The 19671-nt window shown below is 32.4% G+C and overlaps 1 protein-coding gene across 1 annotated transcript in view; it reads left to right on the top strand.

Annotated features, from left to right (window-relative positions):
• The first annotated feature begins 573 nt into the window (after positions 1–573).
• LOC124534377 (lutropin-choriogonadotropic hormone receptor-like) overlaps positions 574–19671 on the top strand; it is a 37519-nt gene continuing 18421 nt past the window's right edge. The window contains exon 1 of the mRNA XM_047110181.1: positions 574–938. Coding sequence (XP_046966137.1) covers positions 887–938 — 52 coding nt within the window. The 5' untranslated portion in view covers positions 574–886. The remainder of the gene's footprint in view (positions 939–19671) is intronic.

Raw genomic sequence — 19671 nt, 5'->3', positions numbered from 1 at the left:
TACCTTTTAAAATTATAGATGCCAAATAAGAAATTTTGTGCTCGGAGACGTGTTTTTCTAGCTTCAGACGCTTAAGGTCTAGTTGAGAGGGCCCCCTGAACTCCGGGGCCCCGGTGCACTGCACCACCTGCCCTACGATAGCTACGCCACTGAGGAGTATATAATGGATCTTTGTGCAAACCCTTGTGTACATACTTCCACTTGCTTATTCCAGGCTATTCTGAGAATTTTTGGATTGAAAAACCCAATATTATTCCGTCGACCCAACTTGGAGTTTGAAACAAGGATTTTCAGCTTAATATTTTATTCATATATTACTATATATCTTTAATTGGAAGCCCTGTCAATTGTCAATTATATAAAACCTAAAAAAGGAACGTATATTTAAGATAGATATAGATATATATGTTTAAGATAAATAAACACTGTGATATAGTTAATTTCTTTATTAATTATTAATAAGTATAGATACGGCTGTATCACTGCGTTTCAAGATCCGTTTCAGCCTCTGAAAAAACGTCGTAGTCACAAACAATTAATAACTATCGTAAGCCGGTATCAGTTTGGCGCGTAATTCTGTAGCGAGTGCACGCGTCTTCATTTTTCTCTTCAACGCTAAATACGACTACACTATATTTATTAGTCTAATTAGTAACATAGAAATAAATACAAAGTATTGTTTATTAGCGAAATTATATGTTTTGTTTCTGTGACAAGTGATAGAAGTCCTAATAATATTTATATATGTTTAATTTTTATAAATATGATTTAAAATAAAGTGTCATTTGTGTTTTATAATTAAACTAATAATGAAGACTGTTCGTAAGAAATAACTGTGTAAATTGTGAATAATAAACTAAGTTTGTTTTTAAGTAAAACCCTTGAAATGTTTTCGAGAAGAAAATGTCAAATTTTAATGGCATGCCTCATTTTATTTGGTGAGTTTTATTATTCAGTTTGTTTCATAGACTTTAATGTACGTTATACTTAAAGCATAAATACGTTTCGTATAGTATATATAAAAACATTTATTGACGATTTCAATTTCATTGTACACTCAGTTTGAAATGTATAATAGGAATGGTACCATGAATATAATAGAACCATTTCCTCTCTCAATCTCAATGCTGATTTTCTAGGCGAACAATAATACTACGTACTAAAATGGATCTACAGGTGTCAGCAGAGGTGACACTTGTTGTTGTGCTATTTCCCGTTTCAATAATTGATTTGCACTATTCCTCCAAATAATTATTAACATATACATATACAGTCTATTCTCCACAAAGTGTTTTGATACGAAAAGCATATGATAATGTATGCATATTATATGTAAATAAACACTGTAACGATTTATATTAATTAATTCAAAAATGCTATCAAAATAGGGGTATTATATGATGTTTATAGTATATGTGTATTAAGCAAAGAACAAAAAAGATACGTTCTCTTTAATATTTTTATGAAAAGAACCTGCCGCTTAAACCGCAAATTTATAAAACTTTACTAAACTTAAAGTACACAAACGCAATATTTTACCCTCTCGAGGAGTGACTTAAAAATGTAAGTCTGGGTCCTTCCCCTTACTTGACTGACTGAAACTATCTCCATAACAAATTTTATCTAAATGCGTTCAGCAGTTTAAACGTAAATAGATAACAGGCAGAGCTACTTTCGGATTTATATTAGCTGATCCTGCGACTTTATCCGCGCGAAATTTAGAAAACATAAACTTCCAAACCCCGTTTTACCCCCTTAGAGTACCATAGAATCCGTTCTTAGTGGATATATAGATCCTATAAGAAACCAACCGGTTAAATTTCAAGTGTGATAGTTTTTGAGATATCGTTATTAATCACTGAGTGGTATTTAGCTTTTATATACATAGGTTTTACTACAGATTTTGGTAGACACTAATAATTGTGAATACTTCGCGAAAATCGTTGTACTATCTTCATTATACAACCTCTTTTATAGATCAAATGTGGGAAATAAAGCTTACTGTTGACATTGATCTTATATATTGTGAAATAGTAAATAATACTTTTAAAAACGCTAGAGTGTTACAAAGGATTACTTTTAAAATTTCAAACTTTGCTATTTCCATGATGATCTACTCCTTAAAGTTTATAAATCAAAAAATCAAAATTAAAATAAACTTTATTCAAGTAGGCTTTTAAAAGCACTTTTGAATCGTTATTTTACAATTAAGTGAAGCTACCACCGTTCGAAAAGTAGCTTCTACCGAGAAGAACCGGCAAGAAACACAATAGTTACTCTTTTTCAACATTTAAAAAATACAAAGTCAAATACAGTATACATTGTCCTATCACTTAGGTAATCTAATTATATTAGTACACATCCGCCTACAATCAACAACTCGTATGTTACAGTTTTTATTGGTCATTAGTTCGCATATAAACGCCATTAGTGATTAAAAGTCATTAACTGTCACACTCAGGAACTATAACGATTCCTCATGGCTCTCCTGAGTATACATTTTACGTTTAAAATAAGGAATCTTTATGAAATCTCTTACTATTTCACAATGTGTTATATTAATGTTAAAAAATATATATTTTGAATATCTGAGAATGTAGAGTAATGAATATAAGTGAAACGCAATAATTAAAAGAGTATTGACTATTATTCGTAGACAATAAAATCTATACTAATTATTATAAATGCGAAAGTAAATCCATTACGCAGCAACGTCAAATTCCATCTTTGGCTGACTTTATATCTAATTTAGTTTATTTTAAGTAAGGTTAATAAAATGGTAAATAGATATCCTTTAGTCTTTTACTCAAATAAGACAAATTACTATTCGCTATATGTATAATTATACGAGCGACCCGCCCGAGTTTCGAACGGGTTCAATTCTGATACTAACTATACTACTGAATGTTTTAATACGCAATGTTCACAGCTTGTTGTCATTAGACAATACAAACCTGGTCCTGTGATATCTTCGAAAATATTCATATAAATTCATGCTGTAAGGGGCCATATTAATGTATATTAAATGCATAATATATTTAAGGTACTCAATTGGATAAGGATTAATGCTGTATTGCGTAAAATCGCTTCGAATATAAGCCATTATTTCTCACCGGTAAATGATAAAAAATGGTTATTGTAGGTTATCCCTAAGAGATATATACAATCGCGGACTGTTTTGAATTTTTTTTTAAGGTTTACAACCTATTAAAAAAAACACATCAAAATCCGTTGTGTAATTTTAAAGGTCAAAGCATACACAGGGACAGACAGCGGTAATCGACTTACCTATCTGATGATGATGATTAACAAAGTCAATATATTTTTATGACCTTTTGCTTTTGAGTTATTATTTGCAATTGATAATGTTGTATACAGATGTTTATAAATAAACAGTGTATTGAATTGATTTAATATAAATTGAATCGATAAATTGTTATTATTATTATACTAATAGGAATGCGCAATTCACCCATATTATATATAAAAACACCTACAGATCTACATAACAATTATTATGTAGATCTGTAGGTGTTTTTAAACACGTGTTCGAGCAAGTTTCATGTCAAGACTTTTAAGAAAAACAAACAACGTAAAATATTCCTCTTGTATTAGACTTTAATTGTGTTTTATTTATAGTTTGAAAAGCCCACTTGTAAGTATTTTTATACGAGAGAATCGGCCGGATTTTGTTTACATTAATGTTCATACTTTTACGAGTATAGAAAGATATAAGAAATGGTTAATATTAGAGCTGCCAGTTGCCACTATTCTGTCAGAGTATGGTTTATTTATTTTATAGGTATTTAATAGTCTTTTATAAATTAATCGAGACGTCTATGTAGTATGTGTGTGTAGCTGTCTTACTTTTCTTGAAATGATTATTGATAAGTACGCAGAGTTTTTTTGTATAATTTCTACAGACCTAAACATTTAATTTTTGTCATTTTTCTTTTTTTTATGCGATAGGTCTAATAAGTCTGAGTCTATGAAAAAAAAAACCATTTTAATAATATCCTTTTCCAAATAGACTTAAGAATCATTCATTATAAACAGTCACTTCACTTGGTGGTAGGGCTTTGTGCAAGCCCGTCTGGGTAGGTACCCACTCATCAGTTATTCTACCGCCAAATAACAGTACTCAGTATTGTCTGAAGGGTGAGTGAGCCAGTGTAACTGCAGGCACAAGGGACATAACAACTTAGTTCCCAAGGTTGGTGGCACATTGACGATGTAAGGAATAGTTAATATTTCTTACAGCGTCATTGTCTATGGGTGATGGTGACCACTTACCATCAGGTGGCCCATCTGCTCGTCCACCAACCTATACCATAAAAAAAAAAGTCATTTCAATTCTATGTATAGGTTTCATAGGTATAAAGACACATTAAAGAAGACCAGTGCTTTCCATGGGTAATCGTAATTGCTATATTGATACCAATCAAATACAATTGCATATTGTACAAAATTAACTGATATTACAATGTTACGTTGTTGTATACATTTCTAACTTATGCCTCTATCACCGTTAGAATGGTCTTACAAGTTTCTTTTCTGACATGTATTTTCCGACTCATTTTCGCGGCGGTGTAACAAAATAAATAACAAAATATTCTTTATGAAAATAGGCTCAAAAAACTTTTGAATCGTAATGTTACAGTGTTGAATTAAATGTAAACTATCGCTCCGGAAAGTAGATTCTGATGAGAAGAACCGGCAAAAAACTCACTTATTTTTCACCATTTTATTAACTCAGTTTGTCAGTTTAGTACAATTTTATATATCTTGCATATATTAGGTATTAAGTTCACTTTTTTTATCTTTAATATAATCTTGTATTGAGTTATTTATCAATGTCTTTTTTACAAGAGCTTATATTTTTTTAAATAATAATACCAGATGAATCTTATAGAAACAGGAAAAGTTGTAAATACCATTTGAGTCGATTTCATTTAAATTTCTTTCTTCTTACAACCCTGATACGATACCTGATAATAATACGACATTATTAGTTTCTTTTTTTTCTATCTGGTAAGTAAACTTACCTCCGCCGCGCAGTCCCTTGGCCCCAAAAGATGTCTTCTAAATAATTCGCTTAAAATTGTCTAAAAAATTTTTTTATTATGGACTTACTATACCTCTTTGAATAAAAATTTTATCGGTGGTATTGACAAACAGATGTAGGTATTATTTACACACCTATTTTCGTAAAAATCTATTACTGACGTGATAGGGTCTCAAACACAAATTGTGACCCCTTCAACATCGCATAATTGTGACATTCTAACCAGTTATCATATGGCCCTCGTTTTATTGCGCACTAGACAATTTTAAAACGTTTGTTTATTTTAGCAATAAATTCTATGTTGTCACATCGTGGCTGACGGATTACTACACTTATAATTTAACGATAACGCACAAAGTTGTGCCGCCTTTGATAATAGTTGGTACGACAATAATAATCGTACGGACCAGGAAAAATGTGTATTAAAATTCACAAACTTTCAAATAAAATTCTGAAATAAGCGCAAAATTTTCTTTGATGAGGGCTACACCTAAGTTAGAAATGGTTAACATACGAAATAAATATTTAGCTGTTTGTACATTTACCAACAGAACCACAAACTTAACATTTTCAAATTATATAAAGTGACAATTTTAAAATACGCCTAGTTCTACTGTGGTCACAGTAGATCTAGGCGTATTTTAATAACACTAATCTAATCTAATTTAATAAGCTAATTACAATAACAAAATATATTAAAAAATTAAGTGTTCGTCAATAAGGATAAAAAATAAAACCTTCGTGGAACTATTAAATAATTGTCGTCACTGTCAGAATTACTTAACATTGTCTATGGCAACTCAGCTAGCATCGTTCGGTGGAGACTCTGATGGAATCTGATGGTGCGGCACTACTTATCGATTGCGGATTTATTTTTTAATTACTTTCATTATTAACATTTTACGAACCTTGAACGTGACGTAGAGGTTAGTATTCATAAAAAAACCCAAATTATCAACTCAGCTTTATTTTATTATTTTAGCTTCAACATTTTACAGAACTGGCACGTTCATGTCAAAATTAAATTTCAATAAACAATTCTGGCATACATTCCATTCGGTACGCCAGTTGTCTGTGCACGATCTCTTGAAAAAGTTCAATGAATCACGTTGGAGTATTGTAAAACATCACGTTTATTAATCACGTAAATAAAACTCAGATTTTTTGGTAACAACTAATAAAAAAATTAGTCATCTCTTCTCCTAAAATGTAACATACAATTCGGTGTACAAATTGATTACACGCTTCGTAAAAATACTTATTTTTTAAACGTTAGTTTCTGTTATTATATTATCAGAATTTTTATTTATTAAAATATATATTGTGATGTCATACTAACTTACATCCAAGTTCTAAACCTGTTATAATCATTTTGGAGTGACGTTCACAAAAATGGTTAAATCACGTTACTCTAAAATATGTACATAAATACTAACATCAATAAATAAATTATACTACTTACTACACTATTGAAAAAGTTAAGATTGCATATTTTAATGATTTTCATTCTCCTTCCATTTAGTTGAAATGATCAAAAACTTTTTGTTTGTTTTTTTGTTTATTGGCAAAATTTTATTATTTCTATCTTGAAAAAGTATGGCAGTACCATACGGGGTCTACGGGCTATATTTAATCCCTTGTACTACCCCATTACTTTATTCAGCGAGTTTTTAGTAGCTTACCAATCATTTGTATATTTTCATCTTCAGAACGCAAAATTTGCATACAAGTTTTTATTCTCAGATGTGAATTAAAAAATAAGTTAGTCTATATCCACCCATAGATTTCAAAATCAAACCTTTAAAGCATAACAAAAAAACTGACAGGCAAAGATACTATTTATAATATTAATAGAATTTACTGAATATTGGGAAGGAAATTAAAACACATATTGTTTATGAATATTTATTTCCTAATTTGTGAGCCTTAGAGTAGATTGAAATAATAATGAATAACTTTTTGGCGTTGGAATACACAGCACATTCTCATCACAAAAACAATTAACAATTTCTTTGTTAGGTAAAGTCAATGCAAAATGTATACAAATTTAAAGATTTAAGTAAAAACACAGATATTTTTTAAAAAATAATAATTATTATTGCAATACAATTATAATTAATTATTATTTGACTATTTAATTAGATTTATGAATCAATAGAAAATGAGTATAATAATACATAAGAGCTTTATTATTTTGAGCTCAAATACTTCCTACTACCACTACCTACCACGCTAAAATAATCGTTGAAATATTGTTACAAATGTATAATCAAATTAATGACTATTAAATTCATATTTTTTAAATAGTTATACATGTAAAGAAACATAGCTAGTACTACATAATAGACATCAACATCATAAAATCTTCAAAAGTTACAGCAAAGACACGGAAACAAGACGTTGAAAATAAAAGTTTCCAGGTCAACAGTCTACAGCAATGATGTTCTAGTAAACAGATATGTTATTAACGCGCAAAAAGTGAAGACTAGAAAACGTCCCAATTGGGACGTTTGCCTTTAGTCGTTTTACATAGTAATACGTTATAATACATCATAATTACGTAGTAATACGTTGTGCGTAATTAAAACATCTAGTTATACCTTTTACTTACTGTTTTTATCAAGCTATCCTTTTTACTTGTAACGAAATTTGACTGTTTATTTTAATAAACGGTCTCCGGCGCGGCACACTTTTTTCTATTGTTTAGTATGGATATAATATATCTGTTTATTAGAATATCATTGGTATACAGGCTTATTTTATTGAATTAACTTACATTACATATTGTTTAAAATCTGTTTTATAGCACTTAATTCAAACTAAATCTCGACTATATGTACAAAGTATTGTAATAGTATTGTAATGAAGCTGATGACGACAATAGAATTAATATTATTTTCAATAATATGTATAATATTTGCTGTATCGAACCATCTGAGTGAAGCAAAAAATAGTTTAAATAATAATATATGCGTTTCAATCTATACAAAGTATTTAATTAATGACTTAATAGGAAATCAAATACAAAAACAAACTACAATCACGTAGCTCATAAAAATATAATTTCCTATTAGTACTCGTAAAATATGTGTACTGACACTCCTAAATAAGGTATCGCCATAAATTCTTAATATGGTTTTATGATCTGTTAGCACATCATGTAATACATTATGCAGCATGCAATGCTATTATTAGACTAATATATATATATATGTTTAATGTGTTACAGACTCGTTACCAGACTAAATCCGTTGGCGTTGTAGCTGAACTCCTTCCAATAGGCTATTTGACTGGTTTTTAAAATCCATTTTATATTATTTAGTAGAAGTTATGGAATCCAGTAAAAGTAGATTTTTTTTATTTTTAGTACATATTTGCGGAAAAATATCATATTAAATATTCCATATTTAAATGACGTCCAAAAACCACACGTACAGAGATATACACATTGTTTAACAAAAAGTCATAAATCACTCATTCGTAAGAGTTTAGTAATCTGAACTGAGCTGATAATGACATGATACCGCTCAGACTGCGTAGACACGGAATAGGTTTACTAGAACCCATTACTAGGACACTTACTCTAGCACAGCTTATCTGAAACTATCCAGAGGCAGAAAAGACAATAATCTATTGTCTCTCAAGACGTCTCTTATCTAACAGCTACAAAGCTGGCAATTGCTTAAAGCACAATATGTACATATTTATAGTAAGTTATATTAAGAATTAAGAAGAAACTAGAAATATTATTAATATTTAATATCTAAGATGGTACCGTTTATCATAATCATCAAATCGGTTCATAGACAACAGAGTCGTATCTGAACATACAAAAACACATTAAAATAAACAATATTTTTCTAAGTCGGTCAAAATGACTCATAATGCGTAATCGCCAATATTATACAATAGTATTTCCATAAAACTTAGCAGTAATTAAGTCAATATCAAAGTATTAAATGGACTATTTATGATACTTAACTAGATGTAAAACCATTCAAGGTTATAATATTATGTGTTATATAATAAATTATTTTACTCGGTACGCTATACTATATTATAATAATAATGAACTTAAAATCTTAAAAGCTGCATCAGATAAAATAGTAACAAAATAGTTTTTATTGCTAACAATTTAAACATTTTTTTTACACAACAACATCCAAAACTTGTAAAATCTATTACGTATTTATGGAATGCATTAATATTTGTATATGCTTACTAGTGACCTTATTTTTATTATAATTACTAGCGTAAGTTGTTCATCATTTAAGTTTTTTTTACGACATTACTTAAGAAACCTCTAAAATTATCAGTATTTTAAATTTCTAAAGTGATATGTACTATATTATGTATGATACATATAAACCTTCCTCTTGAATTAATCTATCTATTAAAAAAACAGCATCAAAATCCGTTACGTAATTTTAAAGATCTGAGCATATATAGACTTTGTTTTATACTATGTAAGGATATATACATACAAGTGCGATTATTGCATTATAATATAATTAAGTACTACTTTTGACAACCGTAGATTAGGTTCACAGGACGAAGCAAAAGAAGCTATCTGAAGGCAGATTTGATGTGCAGACGTTGCTCTCATATAGTTTCTTAGTTCTCGGCCAAAGCCTCATTACCTCATCCATCTTCTCGTTGACCAATTGTGATCATAGACCTCTCCAAAGGCCTCCTCCTGTTCTCTGTCTTCAACTTCCATAAGGGCCCGCCTTTTGGGCCTATGTAGGCCTTTAAGCAAACAATTATTTATCCTGTATTTTTGACCTTTATAAACTCTATTATTTAATCTGTTATTAAGAATTAAATAATAAATTTAAAACCAATTGTTTGTATATATGGTGTTTAAAAATTAAAATCTTCTTCGTTAAGTTGAGCACAATAAACTTTGACAGAATTTTAGTCGATCGCAGTTCTGTAGGTCGAAAATCAAGAAACTATCTAGAGGCAAAGTAAATAGTAACACGTTGCCCTTAGATATTTTCTAAACTTCCGACTCAAGTGCTGATAATTCGAAAGCAGTTCCCATGCAGTTATTATTAAGTAAATTTTCACTTTCAATTGATTCTTAAACTCCAAAAAAAATTTACTTGAGAAGATACTAACAGCTCTCGGTTTGATTATTCTAATAGTAACACATTTGGTGGTATAGCTAGTATTAAAGGAAATATGAATCCAGGACTTCGGGTTCGATGTAAACCAACGAGACTGATGATGATGACGATGATGATAATGATGACAACACAACATTCCAATGTAAACGAATTATTAAAATTGTTATTTTTATAAGCAAACTTTAATATACTCCGGAGAGAAGGTCCCGTAGACGTAGATTAAAAATCGAAAGCCAGGAAACTATCTAGAGGCAAAGTGGATAGTCACACCTCGCCTCTAAATAGTCTCTCAACTGCCGACTTCGAAGTACATGACTCCAACACATTAAAAGTAATCATCTTCATTGTTTTATATGTAGTTTAGTAGCATGACATTTCAGAAACTATCTAGAGGCAAAGTCGATAGTCACACCTCGCCCCTAAATAGCCTCTTAATTGCCGTATACTAAGTCGTTGACTTCAACACATTAAAAGTAATCATCTTCATTGTTTTATATGTAGTTTAGTAGCATGACATTTCAGAAACTATCTAGAGGCAAAGTCGATAGTCACACCTCGCCCCTAAATAGCCTCTTAACTGCCGTATACTAAGTCGTTGATTTCAACACATTAAAAGTAATCATCTTCATTGTTTTATATGTAGTTTAGTAGCATGACATTTCAGAAACTATCTAGAGGCAAAGTGAATAATCACACCTTGCCTCTAAATAGCCTCTTAACTGCCGTCTACTAGTCGATGACTCCAGCACATTTAAAATAAACAAACCCATCGATTCATATGTAGTTTGTTAGGATGACATTTCAGAAACTATCTAGAGGCAAAGTCGATAGTCACACCTCGCCTTTAAATAGCCTCTCAATTATCCACTACAACAGTGAGCATATACTCACTACTTACCAATTATAGTGCTGAAATCGGCACACATCAATTATATAAATAAAAATTTGCAAGGTAATGTATAAATCTTCTTTGAGCGAGATGCAGATTAGTAGAACGACAGTTCAGAAACTATCTAGAGGCAAAGTCGATAGTCACACCTCACGTCTAAATAGTCCCCCTAACCTCCGACTACTACAGCGAGCGCTCCAGAATATTTCAAATATATCTGACAAAAATGTGAGAGTTTCAAGTACAAATCTTCGTCGCATGTCATATGCAGATTGATAGCACGACAGCTCAGAAACTATCTAGAGGCAAAGTCGATAGCCACACCTCGCCTCTAGATAGCCCCTCAACTGCCGGCTACTGTAGCGAGCACTCCAGCGGGTTCCAAATACATCGGTGAAAAATATCACATTAAATATCCTCGTCGAACTTTATGCAGATTTGTAACACGAAAGTTCAGAAACTATCTAGAGGCAAAGTTGATAATCACACCTCGCCTCTAGATAGCCTCTTAACTGCCGGAAACTGTAGCGAGCACACCAGCGCGATTCGGATACATCTGTGAAACATGTCAAATAAAATTTACATCTTTGTCGAACTACAAGCAGATTGGTAGCACGAAAGCTCAGAAACTATCTAGAGGCAAAGTCGATAGTCACACCTCGCCTCTAGATAGCCTCTCAACTGCCGGCCACTGTGATAAGCACTCCAGCACGTTTTAGACACTTCTATAAAGAATGTCAGTTAAAGTTTATATCTTCATCGTACAAGTAGATTGGTAGCACGAAATATCAGAAACTATCTAGAGGCAAAGTCGATAGTCACACCTCGCCTCTAGATAGCCTCTCAACTGCCGGCTAATATGGCGAGCATTCAAGCGCATTTCGAATACACCTGTAAAAAATACCACATTAAAATTAAAACTTCGTAGAACTATAGGCAAATTAGTAACACGAAAGATCAGAAACTATCTAGAGGCAAAGTCGATAGTCACACCTCGCCTCTAGATAGCCTCTAAACTGCCGGCTACTGTAGCGAGCACTCCAGCGCGTTTTGGATACATCTGTGAAACATGTCAAATAAAATTTATATCTTCGTCGACTTACAAGCAGACTGGTAGCATGAAAGCTCAGAAACTATCTAGAGGCAAAGTCGATAGTCACACCTCGCCTCTAGATAGCCTCTAAACTGCCGGCTACTGTAGCGAGCACTCCAGCGCGTTTTGGATACATCTGTGAAACATGTCAAATAAAATTTATATCTTCGTCGACTTACAAGCAGACTGGTAGCATGAAAGCTCAGAAACTATCTAGAGGCAAAGTCGATAGTCACACCTCGCCTCTAGATAGCCTCTCAACTGCCGGCTACTATGGCGATCAATCCAGCGTGTTTTAGGTACTTCTTTGAAAAATGATAAATAGAGTTTATACATCTTTGTCGAACTACAAGCAGATTGGTAACACGAAATCCCAGAAACTATCTAGAGGCAAAGTTGGTAATCACACCTTGCCTCTAGATAACACCTAAATTGTCGTCTACTGTAAGTGCGTTTTATCACAACTGTGAAAAATTACAACAGAAGTTTATATCTTCGTCGACTTACAAGCAGATTGGTAGCACGAAAGCTCAGAAACTATCTAGAGGCAAAGTCGATAGTCACACCTCGTCTCTAGATAGCCTCTCAACTGCCGGCTACTATGGCGAGCATTCAAGCGCATTTCGAATCCATCTGTAAAAAATACCACATTAAAATTAAAACTTCGTCGAACTATAGGCAAATTAGTAACACGAAAGATCAGAAACTATCTAGAGGCAAAGTCAATAGTCACACCTCGCCTCTAGATAGCCTCTCAACTACCGGCTACTGTGGCGAGCACTTCCACGTATTTGAAATACATCTGTAAAAAATACCACATTACAATTAAAAGTTCGTGGAACTATAGGCAAATTAGTAGTACGAAAGATCAGAAACTATCTAGAGGCAAAGTCGATAGTCACACCTTGTCTCTAGATAGTCTCTCAACTGCCGGCTACTGTAGCGAGAACTCCAGCGCGTTTTAAATACTTCTATGGAAAATAACAGTTAAAGTTTACATCTTCGTCGACCTACAAGCTGATTGGTAGCACGAAATCTCAGAAACTATCTAGAGGCAAAGTCGATGGTCACACCTCGCCTCTAGATAGCCTCTAAACTGTCGTCTACTATAAGTGCGTTTTTATCACATCTGTGAAAAATGTCAATTACAGTTTTCATCTTCATTGAACATAGCCGATTGATAGCAAGAAAGGTCAGAAACTATCTAGAGGCAAAGTCAATAGACACACCTCGCCTCTAAATAGCCTCTCAACTGTCGGCTACTGTGGCGAGCCTTCCAGCGCGTTTCGGGTACATCTGTGAAACATGTTAAATAAAATTTAGATCTTTGTCGAACTACAAGCAGATTGGTAGCACGAAAGCTCAGAAACTATCTAGAGGCAAAGTCGATAGTCACACCTCGCCTCTAGATAGCCTCTCAACTGCCGGCCACTGTGATGAGCACTCCAGCACGCTTTAGATACTTCTATAAAAAATGTCAGTTAAAGTTTTCATCATCATCGAACAAAGCAGATTGGTAGCACAAAAGGTCAGAAACTATCTAGAGGCAAAGTCGATAGCTACACCTCGCCTCTAAATAGCCTCTCAACTGTTGGCTACTGTGGCTAGCACTCCAGCGCGTTTCGGATACATCTGTGCAACATGTCAAATAACATTTACATCTTCGTCGAACTACAAGCAGATTGTTAGCAAGAAATGTCAGAAACTATCTAGAGGCAAAATTGATAATCACACCTCGCCTCTAGATATCCTCTAAACTGCCGATTACTATTAGTGCGTTTTAAATACAACCGTGAAAAATGACAACAGAAGTTTATACTATAACTTACAAGCTGATTGGTAGCACGAAATCTCAGAAACTATCTAGAGGCAAAGTCGATAGCCACACCTCGCATCTAGACAGCCTCTCAACTGCCGGCCACTGTGATGAGCACTCCAGCACGTTTTAGATACTTCTATAAAAAAAGACAGTTAAAGTTTATATCTTCGTCGAACTACAAGCAGATTGGTAGCACGAAAGATCAGAAACTATCTAGAGGCAAAGTCGATAGTCACACCTCGCCTCTAGATAGCCTCTAAACTGCCGTCTACTATGTCGATGACTCCAGCACATTTAAAATAAACAAACCCATCGATTCATGTGTAGTTTGTTAGGATGACATTTCAGAAACTATCTAGAGGCAAAGTCGATAGTCACACCTCGCCTCTAGATAGCCTCTAAACTGCCGTCTACTATAAGTGCGTTTTTATCGCATCTGTGAAAAATGTTAATTACCGTTTTCATCTTCATTGAACACAGCAGATTGGAAGCACGAAAGGTCAGAAACTATCTAGAGGCAAAGTCGATAGCCACACCTCGCCTCTAGATAGCCTCTCAACCGTCGGCTGCCCAGGCGAGCACTCCAGCGCGTTTCGGATACATCTGTGAAACATGTCAAATAAAATTTACATCTTTGTCGAACTACAAGCAGATTGGTAGCACGAAAGCTCAGAAACTATCTAGAGGCAAAGTCGATAGTCACACCTCGCCTCTAGATAGCCTCTCAACTGCCGGCCACTGTGATGAGCACTCCAGCACGTTTTAGATACTTCTATAAAAAAAGACAGTTAAAGTTTATATCTTCGTCGAACTACAAGCAGATTGGTAGCACGAAAGATCAGAAACTATCTAGAGGCAAAGTCGATAGTCACACCTCGCCTCTAGATAGCCTCTTAACTGCCGGCCACTGTGATGAGCACTCCAGCACGTTTTAGATACCTCTATAAAAAAAGACAGTTAAAGTTTATATCTTCGTCTTACAACAAGCAGATTGGTAGCACGAAAGATCAGAAACTATCTAGAGGCAAAGTCGATAGTCACACCTCGCCTCTAGATAGCCTCTTAACTGCCGGGCACTGTAATGAGTACTCCAGCACGTTTTAGATACTTCTATAAAAATGTCAGTTAAAGTTCATATCTTTGTCGAACTACAAGCAGATTGGTAGCACGAAAGATCAGAAACTATCTAGAGGCAAAGTTGATAATCACACCTCGCCTCTAGATAGCCTCTTAACTGCCGACTACTCTATTGAACACACACACACACTAAATACATAAATCTTCATACACATAAATCTTCATTGAAGTTGATGCAGTTTGGCAGCGCGACAGTTCAGAAACTATCTAGAGGCAAAGTAGTTAGTTACACCTCGCTTCTAAATAGCCATATGAACAGTATTCCAACTTAGGAAAACACGTTTCCTAATAACATGGACCAGAGGAAACATCACTATTTGACATCGGCGCTGTGATTTTAGATTACACGTAGATCATAATATTATTTTTTTAGTTGCATTTTCTTAAGGCAATTTCGCCTGGATTACATTTAAATTAAATCACAAGTAATACTAGTTATAATAATACTAATATCAACATACAATTTTAATAACTATAAATAAAATGTCAAGGCTAGAAACAATTAGTACATAATATATTATTACTTATAAATAAATATATAAATGTAAATATATATACAAACAACTATACAAATAGGCAGTCTTATTAAATAGCAAATGAAAACGAAAAATTGACTGTAGCTCCTTAATTAATAGAATTATAAAATAATGGACTTACTCCTTTCATTTTACTTGGTGATAGGGATTTGTAGTAACTCGCCTGAAAAGGAACCACCAAGAGTCAGATATTAGCACAAATTAAAGACATGAAATTCAGCGGTATTTATCTGAATTCGAATTTACAAAATTTATGGATTAAGGAGATGTAATTAAAATATTTTTAAATAGTTATTGAGTTCACAATGCTGTCAAAAAAAAAAAGAGAAAGAAGTGGCCAAACACATATTACATTTGGATATTGTGTGTATTTCCTTTATTACTATAATAATCTAATACAAAAAATCTTAACTTAGAGATTAGGATAGATATATACCTATCTTATTATCTATTTTCTGTTTACTGTTGCTGAAATGATAAATAAACGATTCGTAATCGATCATTGTAGCAACATTATCAAATGGCAAAGCTAATTTATTGTACCACAATGCCAATTTTATTAAAACAATTGTAGTCAAAAATAAAACATAAATCAATAGATAAAATAAAGGTGATAATCATTTTAAAAATTGTATCTTACATCTTTAACGTTCTCCTGACTGACACACGTCTATGTTTGTTATTAATTATTGATTTTTATTAATTAGTCTTTCAAACTTTATTATACTCGTAAAGCTAGTAGATATTCGTTAATCTTGTCGAATTAATAATGATTTAATTATATCTCATTAAACTAACAACATGGAATGTAGTTCGATGAATAGAGTAACTACTGATATTCGTTAAAATTTAATAATATTTCGAAATTATGAATACGCACTTATGAAACGGTCATAAAAATTATAACATACTATAATGTAATTTTTATAACAAGTTTTAGTTACAACATACATTCATAATTTACCGAGTGTAGAAAAACAACTGTTTCGTTTATTTAACATAGAATTGGAATTATATTTCAAAGTAACGATCAAACATACTATCGTCGCTTCAAAGAAATGTCGAGATAACTAGAAGTACGTCATTATCTATAAAAAAGTAAACTAGAAACGTAATAATTATTATAATCAAATATCTGTTCAGCCGTTTGTTACCATTGCCATCTCAAAGGTAGGGCTTCTTCCATACTTGCTAATGATACGATATTTAAAAAGGCAAGGTTCAGAAAATCTTTTAACGTTGTGTTAAGGCTTGTTAAAAACACTCAATGCCTGAGTAAACAACCATCCTACACGTAGTAATAAAAAAATGAATGATTTTATCGCAAACATATTATTAACTAGCGACCCCCCCCCCCCCCGGCTTCACAGGGATGCAATAATGATACTTTATTTGTTTATTTACATTAGAATCTTCTAAAATTATTACTATTTCATTACTATATTGTCCACGTATTATATACAAAACCGCGTGAAAATCCGTTGCGTAATTTTAAAGCTCTAAGCATACATAGGGACAAACAAGTAAGCTGCTTTGTTTTATACCTACTATGTAAAAATTAAATGATATAGAACTCCTTACAATACCCGAAAATATAATTGTTATTATCGAACTTTCGACAGTTACACACTGTTGGCTTGTTAAAAATCGGAATACGAGTTAACGTGACAGCGAACGGCATGACTCCGTGTCCCCTCTTCACCACCTATTAATTTTAATTTATACAGACATATTATGTATTGCTTTTATATTATTTCTATAATCATCAAATTGGTTTCTCACATCGATACATTTTCTCAAATAGTTGATTCTTGCTCTTCAATATAAAATCAAACAAAAAGTATGCGCGCGGGGTTGCTCCTGAATCTTCCTTAGTATCGTAATAATCTTAAATAAAATTATATATGTACTACAATATTCAACGTTTATTTGAAGTATAAAAAATTCTGTCATTTTGCCTCACTGTCGGCTAAAGGCTTCATCTTCTCGTCGTCTATAAGAATCGTTGGTGCCACTAATCCCTCTCAGTTTAATTGTGACATAAAAAACCTAATTTATATCAATCTTTAAAAGGGTTAGAAATAAACAGAATTTACTGATTTTTTGTTATAAAAGTGTTTAGAATTGTCAACAGTATAATTATGCGTCATACGAAGCATTATTACAGTGTCTGCTCTGGTTATTACGTATTACACTGCATTGCAATTATGATAGAAAATATTGCGTACAAACAAACCAACTTCAGCTGTATATATAGATGATACTCTAACATTAAATGTAGTGTATCTATCTATTACTATATTTTGTACGTAGTAGTACTTAATCAATCTGGATTCTGGATTCCATAAATCCAACTACCAGTACTTCCAGAATGTTAAATTTGACTCGCTAAGGATTCTTTCACATTTCTTTTATATTGTTTACCATAACTGAGATTAGTATCGAAGTCGTCCCCCGGTACATTTATCAGCGTTATCAATCTCGCACATAACGACGTGTCTAAAACTGTCACTCAAGGTCAATATGTAATTATTATCTTAATAATTAATACGTGGACTATGTTATGCTATTTCCGTGTGTAATATAACAGTAAATGGGTTTAAAAATAATTTGATCAATAATCCTTAGGATGTTCTTTTGTTTTTGTAAATTTCATTTTGTTTTTCAACTTTTATAGCGTCAAATACAAGCTACATTCCGTTTAAGATTTCCATTAGATGGATATCAGATTAGATGGAGAATCTATATTATATTGTTTTATTAGGAACTATTAATAGTTATTGTAAATTAATTAATAAAATACGAAATATATTTTTATATAAAATTTGAGAGAAAAACTTATTGTTTACAGTTAAATTTTCACGTTCCATATTATCAATTTTCAAGGTTTACCCGCAGTCACATCCCAATTTCGTTCGCCGTTACGTCGCTGCACCTGTCATGGTCGCAAGCGAACTGTTTATTTCGTTGTGTTCCAATGGAAATATTTGAAATTAAGAGCCAATGTAAATATAGACACAGGGAACATAAAATAAGGGTTCACGTTTCACGTGGAACTCGTAACGTTTCAAAGATCCTTTTAACATCTTTGATCTCACAATATGCAGCGCCGTAAAGATTATTTTACATAAATAAAGTTACAGTTCATGTAATAAAATTAAATCATGAAATATGAATAAATGAGTCATGCTATTGGGTGCAACAAAGTTCAGTACAAGGAGATGTAAATTTAATTGTACATGAAAATACAAATACTGAGTTTTTTGCTGATACTTCTTGGTAGTACACATTTAGAAGGTTTCATTAAATTTAAAAAGTCTTTTAGAATAAAGTTAATTTTGCTCTCGATGTATATAAAAAATACCTCAGAGAAGGTATAGTTTTAGTTACAGCGGATATCTATTTTAAATCTTTAACAGTGTTTGATCTATCACAACTATACCAGCGATATCTATTATATCTTGATAGTTTAATTTCGAAAATTCTAAATATTGGAACACTAAATTAAATATTTATGTATTAAAATTCAAAATAAAAACCTTTTTTATTTTAGTATCTATTCTATTTCTACGAAGTAAGCTTTCATGTTGGACATATATTTTTCAATTTTTCTTTCACAATATTGTTATTTATTGTATATGTACAAACATACTCCCTACCCCCGGCTAGGTAAGAAATATTATACGAAGTATAGCCGTGACGTGAAATTTTATATTTCTGCCGGCCATGCGGCCATTTGACTGCACTATATATATACAACTTTTATATTGGATAACAAACATAAAAAAAGTTTTTTCCGGATTAAAAAAAACGGATGGAAATTCTTGGCTTTCCTGTAGTTTAATATGTATGTATTATAGATATAAATCATTCTCTTGAATCACTCCATTGATCGATGCTAACCCGCAATAAAATATGTTGCGCATTTTAAAATATCGAAGCATACAAACGCCGGATAGCGCTTTTATTATTTATTGTGTAGAGATAGATATTAGTATAG

This window comes from Vanessa cardui, chromosome 12 (genome assembly GCF_905220365.1).
Source record: "Vanessa cardui chromosome 12, ilVanCard2.1, whole genome shotgun sequence".
Taxonomy (NCBI): domain Eukaryota; kingdom Metazoa; phylum Arthropoda; class Insecta; order Lepidoptera; family Nymphalidae; genus Vanessa; species Vanessa cardui.
The sequence above is the reverse complement of the archived record's forward strand: the minus strand, read 5'-3'. Positions and strand labels throughout refer to the sequence as shown.